The 16,931-nt window shown below is 41.0% G+C and overlaps 1 protein-coding gene across 2 annotated transcripts; it reads left to right on the forward strand.

The window, feature by feature from the left end:
- The first annotated feature begins 604 nt into the window (after nt 1–604).
- Nucleotides 605–16,657, forward strand: LOC130175718 (FYVE, RhoGEF and PH domain-containing protein 6-like). 2 transcript variants are annotated; one of them, XM_056386226.1, is made up of 22 exons: nt 605–800; nt 1,718–3,803; nt 4,006–4,029; nt 5,709–5,856; nt 6,405–6,472; nt 7,076–7,106; nt 9,485–9,636; nt 11,494–11,650; nt 11,812–11,899; nt 12,479–12,529; nt 12,638–12,696; nt 12,786–12,857; nt 13,413–13,481; nt 13,823–13,906; nt 14,010–14,089; nt 14,218–14,320; nt 14,464–14,610; nt 14,948–15,053; nt 15,229–15,323; nt 15,407–15,535; nt 15,640–15,779; nt 15,870–16,657. In XM_056386226.1, the coding sequence occupies exons 1-22, from the start codon at nt 791–793 to the stop codon at nt 15,904–15,906; spliced, it is 3,936 nt and encodes a 1,311-aa protein (XP_056242201.1). In that variant the 5' UTR covers nt 605–790; the 3' UTR covers nt 15,907–16,657. The 2 variants fall into 2 exon arrangements, with proteins under 2 accessions (XP_056242201.1, XP_056242202.1); XM_056386227.1 differs by lacking the exon at nt 4,006–4,029.
- Nucleotides 16,658–16,931: the final 274 nt, after the last annotated feature.

The following is a 16,931-nucleotide window of genomic DNA, read 5'->3' on the forward strand; positions in this document are numbered from 1 at the left end:
TCTTTCTTTCTTTTTTTTTTTTTTTAAATCACAATCTTGCCACGTGCTGCCACTCATCATCCTTCCTTTATGCTTTTTATAATCTGGGATGTTTCCTGTAAGAACATCTGCCTGATCAACCTGACTATAAAGTTATGGCATGGTGAAAGCAGCACCGCCGAAAAATGATGGCTTTTCAGTTTTACTTCCTCAACCATGAATCAAACATTGCTTACAAAACATCAGCTGGCATCCACTCGTATTTCTGGCCTCTTAGTCACAGCGGGGTTAATATTAGTAATGATGATGTATGTGGAAAGATATGTGCGTATGGCTGTATGGAACATTTCTGTGTAATGATGATAAGCAATTTAGAAACCTTAATGCGGTTGGGTGGAAATGCAACGTTGATCAGATGCTGAGAAGATAATAATTTAGCATCAAAGGCTCAGGATTTTTTTATTTCTTACTATACACGTGAGTGAGGCTTAGTTAATGCTACACTTCATTTTAACTGACACATAGAAGCACTCTTTATTGGATGCGGCAGTCTGCGCCTGCTGAGGACCTCTAGTGGCCCGTTCACGGAAACAAAAAGGAAGCTCACTTGGCAGCCAGTGCGGCTTCGGTGAGAATGAAGTGTTGACAGCGGGATCACAAAGTGCTGCTGCTCGAACAGACGCAGGGAAAATGCCGATTTCTTTTTCACACATAACTTAGTTTGAGTCTTGTAAATGTATCCGGACATGAAGGACGGTTTGTTTCCGCTGCACTGATTCATAAGACCAGACGAAACAGGAGCGAAGCGAGGATGAACTCAGGTAAGTGAGTGAACGACGATGCAACAGCTGTATTGTTTGTACTTTAGTCCCTGGTTAGGATTTTAAATGTAGGTGAAAGCAGCCAAACAAGTGTATTAACAGATCCAAGACAAACGCAACAAAATAGACTAAAGAAAGAATAAATGTATGTATTGTTTGTATTGTTTGTATTGTACAGGTAAGTGACTGGCAATCATCAAGTTTTATATTTAACTTGTGTGTCACTCATAAACAGCATGTCACTCACTGTGCCAAAAATCTCCTAATCAAACCACATGACATTGTTTTTTCTAGACTTGCAGATTTTCTCAAACTGTGGCTTGCTAAGAAGAGAAATATGTGATTTGCTGAGGGGTAAAAAAAAACCAACAACAACATCTCTGTAGGTCAGCATGTTACAGTTACACTCCCCCAACAGAAGATTTAAGGACACTGGTTCAGACAGATTTACAAGTTTGCGTGACTCTTTTCCATCCAGTCCCTGTGCTCCCCCTCCTCCATTTCTCTCCTACTCTTCATCTCCCATCTGCTCCTCCTCCTCCTCCTCTGCCTGTTGACATGGGCCATTAGCTGGATTACTCTGCTGCTGTGTGCAGGGGAAAACAAAAGCCATGTGATATTCGAACCCCCCGGCGAGTTGGTTGAGTACTTTACAACAGTTTTACACTAAGCTGTCACTAGGTTAGGATCAATGCTTCAGAGAAGATTTAAAGAGTTAAAGAGTGAAACCCCGTCAGTGCAGCATCTGTCAGAAAATACATCTAATGTGCCATCTGGAAATTCAGAACATGCCTCTTTCATTGTGTTGGATTAGAGCCATAATTGTTTTGTTGTATTTTAGATAATGTAGATATAGAATGATTTGAGGTTCTGTTTCAGTGAAGACAAGTGTATATCTTTTGTTTTTCTCTCCTCAGGCATGTACAAGCCGCCTCTGGCCCCTAAACCAAAGCTGGTGCAGCCCCAGACGCCGGGGCTGTCTCCCTCAACCCCCAGAAGAGAAGGCCTCTCTATCCCTTCTCCGGGCACACCCAGAAAGGTTAAACCAGTACTGGCCCCTAAACCCAGCTTCTCCAAACTCACCAGCGCTGTGGAATCCAAACCTCTCGTTTCAAAGAGCCTGCTCCAAACATCTGTAACAGGAAACCCTCGGACCGTTGGTCTACTGAACGGCCAAAATGGAATACAGCAAGAAAACAAAAAGCCAGATTGGGATTATATTATTCCTATTTGCTTGTGTAGCCAGGAAAACTGCCAGTGCATCAGGAACACATCAGCAAGCAGAGACAAAATGGAGAAAGACTTGAAAACACTGCACAAAGGTAAAGCTGAAGAAAACAGGAAGCTTCTCCCTACATCTCAAGGTGTCGTGGACGGCAGGGAGAGAACAGACGCTGTCAAGAGCCAGGTGACGAGCGCTAACCCTCCACAAAATGTTTGTCTACTGCCTTCACCCACCAATACCCACCTCACTAACCATAAACCTCTACAAGAGATGCTTACTTTGGACAAAAATCTCAACACAGACATCAGTACCTCAAGTCCCGTGGTGAGAGTTAGGCCGTCTCTTCCTCACAGAACATGGAGCGATGAGGTAAATGGTAACGTGATACCTCAGAGTGCACCTGGGCGAGGACCAGAGGAAGATGCTCTTGGCTCAGAGCAAATACTTAGTGTGCCCCAGAGCAAACCAGTCCCAGCAGCCCCTAGGAAACCCGTCCCTGTACCACGGAAACCCAAGACAGCTGTTCTGGTTCGTCAGGAAAAGGTGGAGATGGAGAGGGAAGAGATTATAAACCAGGAAGGGAGGGAAATGAACGTCAAAGAGGTGAGGGTGTCATCAGAGAGGAAGGACAGCTCATCCCTGTCTGTCAGTGTACCTGTTAGTGAAAACAAGCAGCCAATTGTTCTGCCTCTGAGAAAGGCCTGTGCTCCACCAGCCCCTCCACCCAAGAAAAAGCCTTTTCTGTCTGCACCTGAGAAAGTGCCAACCTCTGCTCCTGAAACGCTGCCAAAGGATGTGGATGAGGAGGATCTGGGTTGGGACAGCATCATCTATGAGATGGAGATATCAGTGGACAAGGAGGATGAAGAGGTGGAGAGGGAGATGGAAGGAGAGGAGGATCAGAAGGCGGTCTACAGTGACCTCACACGTTGTCCTCCTCATAACAGTTTGCTCAGTCACCCGGAGATCAGACAGCCTCCTGCGATCACCGTGGCACCACAGGATGGGGTGGTCAAGGTGCGTCCAACGAAGCCACAGAGACACAGCAGCCCGATGCCATTCACGCAGAGACAGGACTCCTCTGAGGAGACAGAAGAGGGGAAATTAGGAGATAATAAGAAACGACATGCCCTTCCCAGACAAGATAGTGTTTTTCAGGGGAGAGTGATGAGGGAGCTGCCTTTGCCTCCAGATGGGAAAACAAGCAGAGACCTCTTAACAGCTGGAATCAAGCCTTTGCGGGGCAGCTTGGGGAAACAGAAAGCCAAGTCATTCTCCACTGCTGACCTCACTCGCTCTGAAGGACAGAGGAAAACCTCTTTCCGGAAACTGCTGGACTTGAAGCTCTCAGTGAAGATGCTGCCCAAGCTGATAGTAAGAGGAAGCCAGAGCTCCGACTGCACCGGGGATGATAATGAACAAAGTGTGGACAAGGACCAAGAAGCATGTCAGAACTTCCCAGAGAGTCTCAGGGCTGAACGTAAATTCTCCTGCCCTCTGATTGGAGTAGAGCAAAGCGTGGATGGAGATGATTGTTTCCATGAAATAGATGAGGCTGTTCACTATGAGAACGTTCGTCACTATGAGGAGATACCAGACTACATTAACGTTCACGTGGGGAAGGCGGGGTCATCTCCTCAGGCCTCCCTCTCGCAGCCCTCGGCCTGGGACAGTGAATTGTATAACGATGAGGGCATTTACGAGGAGCAGGAGCCATATATGTCCTTCGAGAAAAACACTGGACACCAACAGTGTCAGACACCTACAGACTATGAAAGGTAGATTGTGGTGGCTTTCATGTCTGTCTACATCACATCCTAAAGTTACCCATGAGTTTACTGCACATTAGATGATTGCATTGTTTTCTTAAATGAGTACAGGAAACACCTGAGGCTTCGTAAAACCAGTTATCTGTTAGTTAATGACATTTGTAAAAAGGCAAGATCACTAAGACTCGTGTCACATTGTCTTCTGTTGCAGATTCCTGTCTGGGGTGTGTGACAAGTAAGGGGGCACGTGTGTTTGCCACACCTTTCGGGAGTTGATTATGAGTTGACTTAAATACTTTGATTGCGCATTACATTTCTTAAATATGTACTATAGGTTATGGTGCACTATACTGTACAGTATATACTACAGGTTATTATCAGAGGCAACAGTTGTCACCTGTGCATTGTAGCTCAGCATCTTTTTATCTGAGGCTAAGAAGGTAGTGTCTCCAAGAAGTGCCTCCATTATTAAAGGGTTCAGTTCATCCACCAGCACTGCAGGTTTTGAGATATCTGTCACTGAGAATTGTTTTTTTAACTTCACTCAAACACAGGGGAAATCCCTTTGTGCTGCTCAAAGCAATGAAAACTGATTCTTAAAGAGCAGTGTGTCTTTCCAGAAACCATGTTCTTGTTACTCCCGGTCATCACCAGAGCCTGCTGTCAATAGTTTTCACTTAAACTTGTTTTTTATCAAAGAAATAGTCTCTATAAAACTGACAGGGAGGTCTGTGAATTAAGCAGAGGAACAGACACCCTGTTACTGGAACAAGACACTGGTACTGAATTTTCATAATGTGATTTCAAATGCTCACATCCTAGGATAAAAAAAAAAAAAAACACATACAGATATACAGTAGCAGTGGAGAAGGTGAGGAAATGTGATTTTGGGTGAACTGACCCTTAAAAAGTTTGGTCACAACATGCTTAATTAGCTCAATTAAACTTTTAGTATGTTTATAGTCTTGGGAGTAATCTTTGTAAATTATCCTTTTACATAAAGAATGCATGGTGTGTTATGAATGAGCAGAAGTCAGTTGGAAAAATAGGATTACAGTTTGTGTAACTGTACACTCTGCCTCTCACGGCTTAGTGTGTCAAACAGTGCAACAATCACATGTTGGAAACACGTTGAGCGGCTCACAGACACAGACCAGTCACAGTTAAATACAACAGTTATTGTAAACACGTCACAGTATGTGAGACCCACTGACTCTGACTTAATGGGTTTGCTGCTGATGCTAGGGTCTATTTCTTTTTCTGCAGTTTTGTTCAGGGAGGTGCCGTCGTTTCACAGCGAGCGCTCCCTCAGGGAATTGTGGTATTTTAGATTTGCAATTTCTCTTTGGTGCAGTTTCCTTTTAGCTCTTCGTATCTAGTCATTTTCTTTTAGCTGCAAGATTAAATGAAGAAAGTGTGTGATGATTGTGATGATGGTGATGATTGTGATGATCGTGGCGAGTGGTTTGTGTTTAGTTTAGAGTTTGTTCCTATTGGGCTTGGCAGCATTTAGCCAAACTGCTGCTCTGTGACCCGCGGTGTGCAGCTGGACTGGGGCTAGTGATATGTGACAGTGTTGATGATTATCATTAAATGTTTTTCCGGCTGTGTCAAGTGCTCCCTTTCCTGTGTGTTCTTTTTCATAATTCCCATTTGATCAGAGCAGGAAATGTTCAAATACCACTGGACTGCCAAAGGGGCACACTCCCACTTATGAAATGCTGACATAGGTGTTTTTTATTTCAGCCTCGTCTCTTCCATAAATAACATCCTCACTTTCTTGTAGCCTTCTCATCACATCACGTTTGAATGACTAAAGCTGTTTCTATGTGTCCGTAGCACCTGCACATTTTGTTCATGCTCTGGCATCTGTCTCTGTTCGTGTCTGAGCCTAACATCCTGCCCTTTCAACAGAAACTCTGCCAATGAGGAATCTGCACCCCTGAGTGATGGTCCCTCGGATGATGACATCGCGGCCAACATCTCGTCCTCAGATGAGGAGGACAACGATAGCAGCTCCATCTCAAGTAAAGGAGACCCTGAGCAGCCGGAGGAGAGTACGGTGAGGAGAGCAGACGCTGTTTATGATTTATGACTTCAGTCCCCTGTGTGCTCAGAAATATTTCCTGGAATCATTTCCCAGGGTTTGTTCTTTACAAGGGCTGAGAGATAAAAGTTTTGAAAACTTTTCATCATTTTGACACTTTGTTCCCTCATTTTCACTGACCTCATGTATAACGAATATCCTCCTGAATGTACATTCACTTTCCAGTTTTATAAGAAACACCTAGCTTACACTAATGCAGTATAATATATGATAAATCGTACCTTCACAATTTTCATTGAAAGTGTTTTGAGAGGTGTGGTCTGACTATAGGATCATTTTGGAGGCTGCATGCTGCGGTGCTGTATTATATTAATGAGGGTAGGCTAAAGAACAGAAACACCCCTCTGTTTGATGTGATACAGTTCAAAAGCACCACAAACCGCACCCCTCTAGTTCCTAATGAGCAACTGGGTGTATTATGATGCATGTATCTGTGGGTTTTTTTGTTATGAGCCTTGATCTTAAATCCATTTAATGAAAGTCTGTTTTTGCACCGTTGTTAGACGCAGAGTGGACAGAAGAAGAATAAGATTCACCACATCGCTACTGAAATCATGTCCTCCGAGAGTGTGTAAGAGTCTTCTTTTTTTTTCTTTTTTTCTGCGTAGATTCACTCAAATTACAAAAAGAAAAAAAAAAAAGATTTTCTCACTTGCTACTTGTGGTGTCCAGCCACGCAGATAGTTATGGTTTTATTTGCCCTGGTTTGGAGATATCGCTCTCTGAGTGTATCTGAGGTGAAGGGAACATCTAACATTTAGGGACATTTAGAAACTGAACAGCAGTATCTCAGTCTACTAACAGTGATCCCATTGCTCTGGATAATCCACAAACTTCACTAGCAACAGCCTCATAGAGACTATTCCTCTTGTATGAAATGAAAACACTTCGGGTCTGTACATTGTGTAACACAAAGGATATTACTTTTGGACAGACATGTGTCTGTTCATTTTTTATGCTGTGAGGCAGCAAAGATAAAACCCTATGAAAGCACATTGTGTTGGGCGGAGACAGATATCTCAAAACCTTGGCAAATAAAAGCACAAATGTCAGCATGGCTAGATAACACTCGAAGAAGAGAAGTGAGAGAATGTATTTTCTTATCTGTATTCTTCACTTTGCTTTACTTATTTACCATAACTTATTTAACTTTTTCCATTGTTTTCTTTTCCAGGTTTGTTGATGTCCTGAAGCTGCTTCATGTTGTAAGAACCCCACACATCACCCTTCAGTGTTATTTGCTTCACACAAAAACAGGCCTCATGTTTGCTGTGATGAGAGCAGAGGCTGGTGTTGTTCTCTATATGTTTTATCTAGTGCTAGTCTACTGTGAGAGCCCACATTCTCCATATGTGTTTGATTATGCTTACCACTGGGGCACACCCCATGCAGGATAAGACTGTTTGCAGACCCAGCTCCCCTCAGTCTTGCCCTCATAGTTCACATTCCTCATGGTTTTCTACTGAATTTCACTGGTAGTGCAATCTAACCGAAACACTGCACTTCTCTGGACCTAAACAGAGTCATGTTGTCTCCTTTTGACATTTTGAGAAATTTAATCTTTCCTTGCTCTAATACCCTTAAGATGTTTGACACGTGACAAAACGCAATGTAGGGTAACAGGTACAACAACCTTTAACAATTACTGTCTCGCAATCAGCTATACGATGTGATGTACAGTATCTGAATTGATAAAGGAACACAATCAAATGTGTGAACTTGCTTGCTCTTTCAGACTAAAATAAAATAAAACTAAATAATATAAAAAATGGAGGCAGTTTATAAAATAAGGACTTAAGCACAACTACCAACACAGCCACTATGGCTGTGGGTCATATTGGCACAAAGGATGGTTAAAACCTGAAGTCATAGCCAGTTTCTGTGTGAGGCTGTACTTTAGCACAATGGTGCTTTGAGCTAAATGCTAACATCACCATGCTAACCTGCTCATAATGACAATGCTAACATGGTGATATTAGGCAGGTATTATGACCAGTCTAATATGTTAGCATTTTAGCATTTGTAAATTAGCAGTAAAGACAAAGTACAGCTGAGACTGAAGGGAATTAGTTTTATTTGATTCTATGGACAAATTGAAATTTTGACCTGATGATGGCGCCACACACCAAAGTTATTACAGTTCATCCTGCGGGGACCATGAATGTATGTACAAATGTCATGACAATTATCCATCTAGTGTTTGTTGAAACATTTCACTCCAAACCACATATATAGAGGAAAATTCACATTACCACAAATGTCAGAAGGATTCATCCTCTGGGAACCATAACGATATTATATCAGTCCATCCGATAATTGTTGAAACATTTCAGAGTTACGGACCAACAGAGCAGCATTGCCACCCCACTAGAAACAAAGACAGTTCACGGAAAAATGACTTTATCTCTCAAGTAATTTGATCAGGACTACAATGGCCAGTCCCGTCGACGTAATAGACAGTTTGAACTTTAAAAACTGGACATATAACGTCAGACTGTAAATCAATGGTATTTTTCTACCTCTTTATTCTAACAAGATAAGTACAGTCAGATGAGTTGATGTTTGGAGAGACAAAATCATGAATGAGAATGTAGTAGGACTGAGTCACAAGCGATGGCTCCTTGGTGCAGAGCGCAGACAGGAAGTGCTTGGGTCTCTGTAGACTGTAGGGGAATGGAGTCCAGTAATGAGGAACAGTCATACCAAGAATGTGGAGGTGACTTACATACTTAGTATGTGTGACTTATGTGTTCATTCTCCATCTTCACCAGGAAGTCCGCAAATAGCTTTCCACAAACCGCTGTATGATAACATTTGTTGTGTATTTTAATCAGTTATCAGTTGAACTATATTTTTTATCCATGCTAGTGCCATGCTCTTTGTACTTTTGCTGTCAAGTTAAAACCTATTGTCTCCAAATTGTTGACCTCCCAGCAGCATATTAACATCACTAACAAATCTTCACTTTACTGCTGATTTTTATTTTATCTCGTGAATCATCCATATTTTTCTAACATCCACATGACCCGCCTTCATCACTGGCAGCTGTTGTAGTAGTAGGAGATCACACATGTTAACCGCAGGAGCTCTCTAACGGGGGCCCAGTCTTTAAGTGGTTTTATTTGCCATGTGATCACATAAACCACCAAAAAAAAAAAACTCAACATCATCAGAAAAAGAAGCAGAGATGGCGCCCTCAGGCTCCTCTGTGCTCGTTTTTTAGTCCTGACTCACTATTTTCTGGAAACTTGAGGATGCTTAATGCGAGTCAGGTGTTTGTAGGTCATGGGTCAGCAGTATTCCTCTCTCTTTAACTTTTATACTCAAGGTTCCTGGAGCTGATCTAATTTATAGTCTTCTTTTGGGGACCATGTTATATAATTTGCACAGCAAACAGCTTTTATACCTGTATTTCTTTAGTCCATTCCTTGGGTTTCATTTAATGATCTCAGACTGAACTGCATTTTCAAGAAAATCTAAAGAGACCCAGGCAAACTTTGCATACTCTGGGTTTTCCCCAGTGTGCCTTAGTTCCTGTATTTGACCATCTGACTCTTTATTTGTCTGACTATCTGACCTGCAGGACTTTCGGGATGCAGTGTCTAAAGCATCTCGTCAGAACGGGAAGCCTGTGATTGAGGAGCGTCTTCTCAACCAGATCCTTTACTACCTCCCACAACTCTACGAACTCAACCAAGACCTGCTGAGAGAGCTGAAGCAGAGATTGGCCAAATGGTACAAGATCACAATATTTTTACATTGATGTTTATGGATCACTGTTACTAACACCAAGAGCAAAAGATACAGTTACACCATATGGCCAAAGGTATGTGGACAGACCTTTGGTCCAGAACTGTTTTTCAAGGTTTTTGCTCAGCCCCTTGTTCCAGTTATGGGAAATCATAATGACCCTTAAACCTTAAACCTTCATCTCTGTGATAAAATATCACAGAGATGAAATATTCATTAAAGAAAAACAATATTAAAGATTAAAAAACATCTTTAGGTATCAGTAAGAGTTCTACAATCCAAAACTAAGCTAATTGGCTTCACCAGGGCTTTGTGCAGACGTGATTTAATTAGCTTTGATTAACAGTTAAGGAACATCATACCAACTGTCATCAGGTTGTCATTAAAAGGTTGCCAGTGCTGTGCTCATGTCATTTCAGAGTTACTGTAATTACCAGTTTTCAACTTGTAAACAGCATTCATGTCAACTTCCAAATCATCATCTTGAAAGCACTTGGCACTTCCTAGTATGGAAATCCCTGAAAACAAAACAACTATAGATGCCTCACATCAGTCAGTGGCTGTTGTTCACTTTAATTAAACATCAATTTCTCACACCCATCTTTCTAATTACACAATCTCTCTTGAGTTGCCAGGTAATGAGAACACTGGTATTGTTAGCAGAGGAATCTTTTCCATCTGCACCAACCATCCCTTAAGATGTGAGCACTGCATAAATCCTGATTGGTGCACAGAAGTACATGACATTGCATTTTTCCAACTGAGCTTCATCCACCTCAAACTAGTGAGAAGAGCACAGAGGAAAAAAAGTGAATATAAACTGAACTGAATATAAAAGTGAAACATTATTATTATTATTATTATTATTATTATTATTATGATAATCATTGTTAAACATTGTTCCACCTACAGCAAGGTCTTCAAGGTCTTTAATGCTACAATTGCATAAAATATAACCTTTTAGACAATAATGTGCTCTCAACTTTGTGGCAACAGTTTCAACATGAGTCTCGGTGCACAAAGCAAGCTCTATACAAAAAAAAACTGTTGTCCTAGTTTGGTGAGGAATAACTTGGCAGAGCCTCAACCTCAACACCTGTGAGATGAAGTGGGCTAACAGCTGCCAGGCCTTATCACTCAATATCAGTGCCTGACCTCACCAGGCACTCACTCTTGTGGCTGAATGAGTAAATCCCTTCAGCCAGGTTATAAAATCCTTCCTAGTAGGGTGCAGACTGTCATAGCAACATACTATTGACCACGGTTTTGGATTGAAATGCTTAACGATTACATATTGGTGTAACGTTTTGGGTGCATGCTTTGAAAACCATATTCCTGAAATATCTGGTTTACATATGATACATACTTATCTTAAATACTGTTCACATTTTGATGCTTATTTGTTCATGTTGTGTAACTAATCTGCACAATACACAATGATCAGAGCATGATATGAGCCCAGAGGGAGAGAGATAAGTTGAGTGTTTTATTGTGTTGCTTTGCTGTTGATTTGTTGTGTTGATTAAGGAAGTTTTCGAGAAACTGTGGCCTATTTATCGCCCACAGCCTGGATTGGCTGGAGAATGCTACTCAATCTCACTGCTGCCATCAGTCTGTAAACATATTTTCTTCATGAGTAGCATTCTCCAGTCATTCCAAAATCTGCACTTGTTACACTGGTTACTGTGAGACTCACCACTGTCTCTGCAAAACAATGGCAGGTAGGAACTCAAGGACAAGGGAACATTAATAATCAATTCAAATGTTACATCTAAATAATAATATTAGTTAAAATGATGATAATTGTTCAGTTTATCTCATACTACTTTATTCTCTGCACAGGGATGAGAATGCACAGCTAGCAGACATTTTCCTGAAGAAAGGGCCTTATCTGAAGATGTACTCCACTTACATCCGCGAGTATGACAAGAATGTGGCTCTACTGGAAGAGCAGAGTAAGAGAAACCCAGCATTCGGAGCTGTAGTACGGGAATTTGAGGTAACAATGCTTGCTCGACCTGTTCTCTCTGTCTGGGGGGGGGGGGGGGGTGTCTTTTATGTCAATGACGCTTCATTGTTTATGCATGTGCAGAGAATGGTGCATGTGTGTTTGTTCCTGAAAATAGCGCCTTTTGTGAAGTGTATTATTCTTTGTCCAAGACCGGTCCACGCTGTGCCAACTTGGCTCTGAAGCATTACCTGCTGAAGCCTGTTCAGAGGATTCCTCAGTATCAGCTGTTGTTCACAGGTACTTCTGATCAAGCGTTAAATTGATCCATTTTATTTCTTGACACATCATTCTTAACTCAAAGTCAAGCTTTTTCTAAAAAAAAAAAAAAAAAAGAAAAAGAAATGCAAATCACTTCATCCTTGGAGTTGTGGGCTCCTAAACATTGCATGTTTGACCAGCCTGTGGTGTCTTATTACAGGCAACATGCTGCCCCCTGGTGTACAGAAAAACAAAACTAGTCAATAGTTCTGTCTTGCCTCTTCAATCCTCGGATAATAAGATTTTTGAAGTGCAGTCCAAATCAGATTTAGTGACATAACACAAGCTTTAACATGAGTGGGCTTAGGGTGTCATGAGTCTAATGCATCAGGGTCGAGCGTTCTGTGCCAAAATGTGAAGAATGTTCCTCACGTCACTCTTGTATAATTGCATTATGTAAGCACCTGCAGACCTTTTTATCCAGGACTTTAATTTCAGATTACATTCCAGGAATTTACTACACAACACTGAGCACTTGTGACCAAATGTACAAAGTACTTTTCACTTATTTGGTTGCATTGTTGACGCGACCTTGAAATATTTGTAATTTTGTTTTAGACTATCTAAAAAACCTATCTGAGGACTCAGATGATTACACGGACACACAAGGTAAACCAAGGACCTTTTACCACTGCATACTTTAAACCTATGTGACGTTGTCAGTGGAATTGAAACATTACATGTCATGTATGTGATTATTATTTTTTTTTTACGCAGCTGCCCTTGCTCTTGTAAAAGAGGTGGCCAATCATGCCAACGACATCATGAAACAAGGGGTGAGAGACAATCAGAACATTTTCTTAACAAGTTGATAAAATGCTCCACTCAGGTTTCTGATCTCCACTTTTAAAAAAAAAATTCTCAGGATAATTTCCAGAAGCTGATCCAGGTGCAGTGCAGTCTGAATGGCCACCATGAGATAGTCCAGCCAGGACGGGTGAGACCTTATAGATGTTACTAACTTTTGAATGTAAACCATCAGGAAATGTATTTATGTATTAGAATATTAACTTCTCTTCATTTCAATTAACTACCAAAGCCCTTTTCCCTATAAATGCTTAGGTAACCCAAACTCACTTTTAGATCCATTTAGTAGCCCTTCAGGAGCTTTCAACCCCATCACACACACAAATGGATTTTCCACACTTGTCATGGAACAGCAGATGTTTAAATTTCCTTCTTCCGTCTTGTCCGTGTTGGTGAAATAGTTTCAGAGTTCACTTTTGAACACCTTGAATATAACAGCTGACAAAACAATGTCACCTCAAAGTTCTGAAGGTGCAAAATGAACTGGAGTAATGATTATTCTGATGAAGAGGAAAACACAACGCTGTTAGCTGTAAACATTTATCAACCAAATCCTTTATTGCCTATAGGACTTACCGTATAATATAGAGCATCATGAAGTTCCTTAACATTTAGAAAATAACCATCTGTCTCATTGAATTAAACATGTGAAACAACAAGCATGACTTAATGTTTTGTGCTTCAGATCTTCCTGAAGGAGGGTTTCCTGATGAAGCTAGCAAGGAAGGTCATGCAGCCCCGAAAGTTCTTCCTGGTATAGTACACATCTGTCTCCTTCTTCTCTCACACTCCCCCAACTTCACTTTGCCCCAAATGCTTCTGCAAAGGATCATTGTGATCAGATGCGGGTTCCAAGAGATGCTCAGTCTGGCTTCCTTTTTATTTAAGTGTTTCTTTTCAGGGCATTATATGGTCAATACATCCTTGTGTTTTTATGCTGCTGTGAGGTGTTAGACTTATAGACTCTTTACTGTGCTGAGGTCAGGGCTCAAAGGTGATCAAGCCTTTGATTATACAAAGAATGCTACCCACGGAGAAAAGTACCAATGATTGATTGAATTAATTAATGATGTCTCTATGTCATTCCTCCTTTAGTTCAATGACACTCTGCTGTACACCACTCCTGTTCAGTCAGGCCAGTACAAGCTCAACAACATGCTGTGTCTGGCTGGGATGAGGGTGAGGACTTCTCTTCTCATTTCACTTCTCATCTTCTCACACATACATTATCACAAGATAAGATAGACGCTGGCATCACTGCTCACAGTGAAAATGATTACAGGTTAGCAAACCAAGCCAAGAGGCCTATCAGAATGAGCTGAACATTGAGAGCGTGGAGCGCTCCTTCATTCTCTCTGCAAGGTAAGACTCAGAAACAAAAGATATCTCTTTCATAATCCATTACATAATAGTCATCCTGTGTTCTCCTCGCAGTGCATAGGTCAGTGAACACTGTGTAGGTAGTTACACTTTGTTTTCTCCTCCTGCAGTTCAGCCACAGAGCGAGATGAATGGCTTGAGGCCATCTCCACAGCGATCAGTGACTACACCAAGAGGAAGATCAGTTTTATATCAGGAAAACCTCTAGAAGAGGTAAGACAGCCTCAAAAATACACCTCATACATTCCCTGTTTGCACAGATGTTAGGGCGATCAAAACTAAAATGTCTATTTTACAGTGTATGTATGAGCAGTGAGTGATAACTCCTGTGTTTTGGTCTTTATTATTATATTCAGGTGGAACTGAGCGATAGTGGTGATGGTGCACCTTTAGGATCCAAAGCCCCAATATGGATCCCTGACCCGCGGACCACCATGTGTATGATCTGCACCTGTGAATTCTCCCTAACGTGGAGGAGACACCACTGCCGTGCATGTGGAAAGGTAAGGTGACTGTGCTGCTCACTAATTAACACATTATATCTCGCTTGTTTCATCTGTACAAAAACTAAATAACTTCAACATCCGCTGCGACACGTACTCCCACATAAAAGGGCAAATTGTCGTGTTTACACTAACCTGCTGCTGGTGATAGTTTCATAATTACTGTACAGACATATATTGATATCATCTATTATCTTTCTATCTTCTCATCTAACTCTTGGCAAGAAAGCAAATGAGCGTATTTCTCAAAATGTCAAATTATTCTTTTAAAAACAGGAAAGCAGATCACGTTACAAAACAGAAAAAGTTTGTATCTTGTCCTTTATCTTCTCATCAGGTGGTGTGCCAGTCCTGTTCCGCCAACAAATACCGTCTTGAATACCTAAAGAACCAATTAGGACGAGTGTGTGACCAGTGTTTCTATGTTCTTCATGAGCAGACAAGTAAGAGCAGCTTCCTTCTAACATTGTCTCCAGTGACAACATACGTTTTGTTTTCCTCACATTTTTATGTTGTTAAAGTTTAAAACAACACCTTGAATTAGACACAGGCATACCCTCTTTTCTCTGTATCTTCTGTGTGTTAAACCACTGTCTGTTGCACATTTCTATGCATCAGATGAAAGGTCTCTATCATCAGCTGTATCCCCTGGAAACAGAGCTACCTTCGCTTTCTCCAGGAAGCAGAAGAAGATACCTGCGGCACTCAAAGAGGTAGTTGATGCTTTGTCCTGATCGGGCTGCATTGTTGTTTATAACGACCAGAAAACTCATCAGATGGCTTTTACTTGTTGCAGGTGACAGCAAACACAGACAACTCATCCATCAGTGGGTATCTGCAGAGGTTCAAGGGCAATAAGAAGCAGGGGAAGAGGCTGTGGTTCGTCATCAAAGACAAAGTCTTGTACACGTATGCTGCAAGTGAGGTAAGGTCTCCCACTTGTCTCAATGAAAGCACATCATTATGTTGTAATTGGACCAAGAGGAACCGATTTCATGTCCATCTGTGCTTTATTGTGTCTTCATGCAGGATGTTGCAGCCTTAGAGAGTCAGCCCCTGTTGGGATTCATGTTGATAGAAGATTCATCTGAGACGTTACAGTTTAAGCTCTATCACAAAAACACACTTTACTACATTTTTAAAGCTGAAGATGAACAAACAGCCCAGAGGTACAGTATAAAGAGGGATGCTACCCATTATTACATATGATGACAGCAACAATAATACTAATTATCTTTTCTTTTTATATATATATATAGATGGATCAACTCATTCAAAGAAGCCACGGTGCTTTAATGCCTTCAGACCACGTGTGAAGTTATTCAGCAGACTTTCTCACCGTTGCCTGAAAATGTTTTACCTCAGTGCTCTCTGAATACTGCAAAAAGTATCCAGAGGCGCCACGTGAAATTACATACATACAAAGTAATGTACTGCTTTCATCAGATTTACCTGAGTTTACATAGTTTTTAGAGCACTCCTGTGAAGGTAGGAATGATCCATTTTCATTTTTGTATGTTAACATGAATCTTTTCCACCAGGTTTTATGTAGTTTTGGCCACAGCTTAAGAATGATTCCACAATCATCTGTAGCTTTTTTAGACTTTTACGCTTTGATTTTGTTGCTACATCTTAATTTATTTGTTTAGTAACCTGCTTGGATCTCCATACCACAGATTTGTCAGTAAAAACCGTTGTCTATAGATTTGTAATAAAGATAATTTTGATCCGCATGTACCCAATAATAGTCGAAACAAATCATGTTGATGTGACATGACAATGTGCACTCCTCATGCTTGTAGGTGAAATTTTCACCTTACATTAGTAAGCCTTTCTGTAACTTTGAGTCTCACCTTAAGTCTTAATGGTGTATCAGGGGAATATTCACTGTTTGGACATACAGTAAGTGTACTTTGACATAATTGTACCATAATGTGTTTTGCACTTGAGTCACTCAAATGTCTGTACATAGATTTCATCCCTACACACATCATTTGTAAATATAGATAATTGTAAATGAAATGTTATTAAATGTCCATGAATCTCATTTTTACTGCTTTAATTCTGTCACTGTAATAAATGTTTTGTTTTACTGTGCTCTTGTCATGGTCAGTTGTACAAATGGGAACAAACAATTTGACTGCACATCAAAATAGTGGAAGAGCAGGGTGTTTTAATAGTCAGCAAATGGGGGAATAACAAATTACATGAATATGGGTGTTGCTGTAACTGAATAGCCTTTTGTGAACTTTTGTGTACTTTGAATTCATAATAGTGGAACCACTCTCTGATAAGCCACCATTTCTAAAGGGTTAGTAGGC

Source organism: Seriola aureovittata, chromosome 10 (assembly GCF_021018895.1).
Source record: "Seriola aureovittata isolate HTS-2021-v1 ecotype China chromosome 10, ASM2101889v1, whole genome shotgun sequence".
In the NCBI taxonomy this organism is placed as follows: Eukaryota; Metazoa; Chordata; class Actinopteri; order Carangiformes; family Carangidae; genus Seriola; species Seriola aureovittata.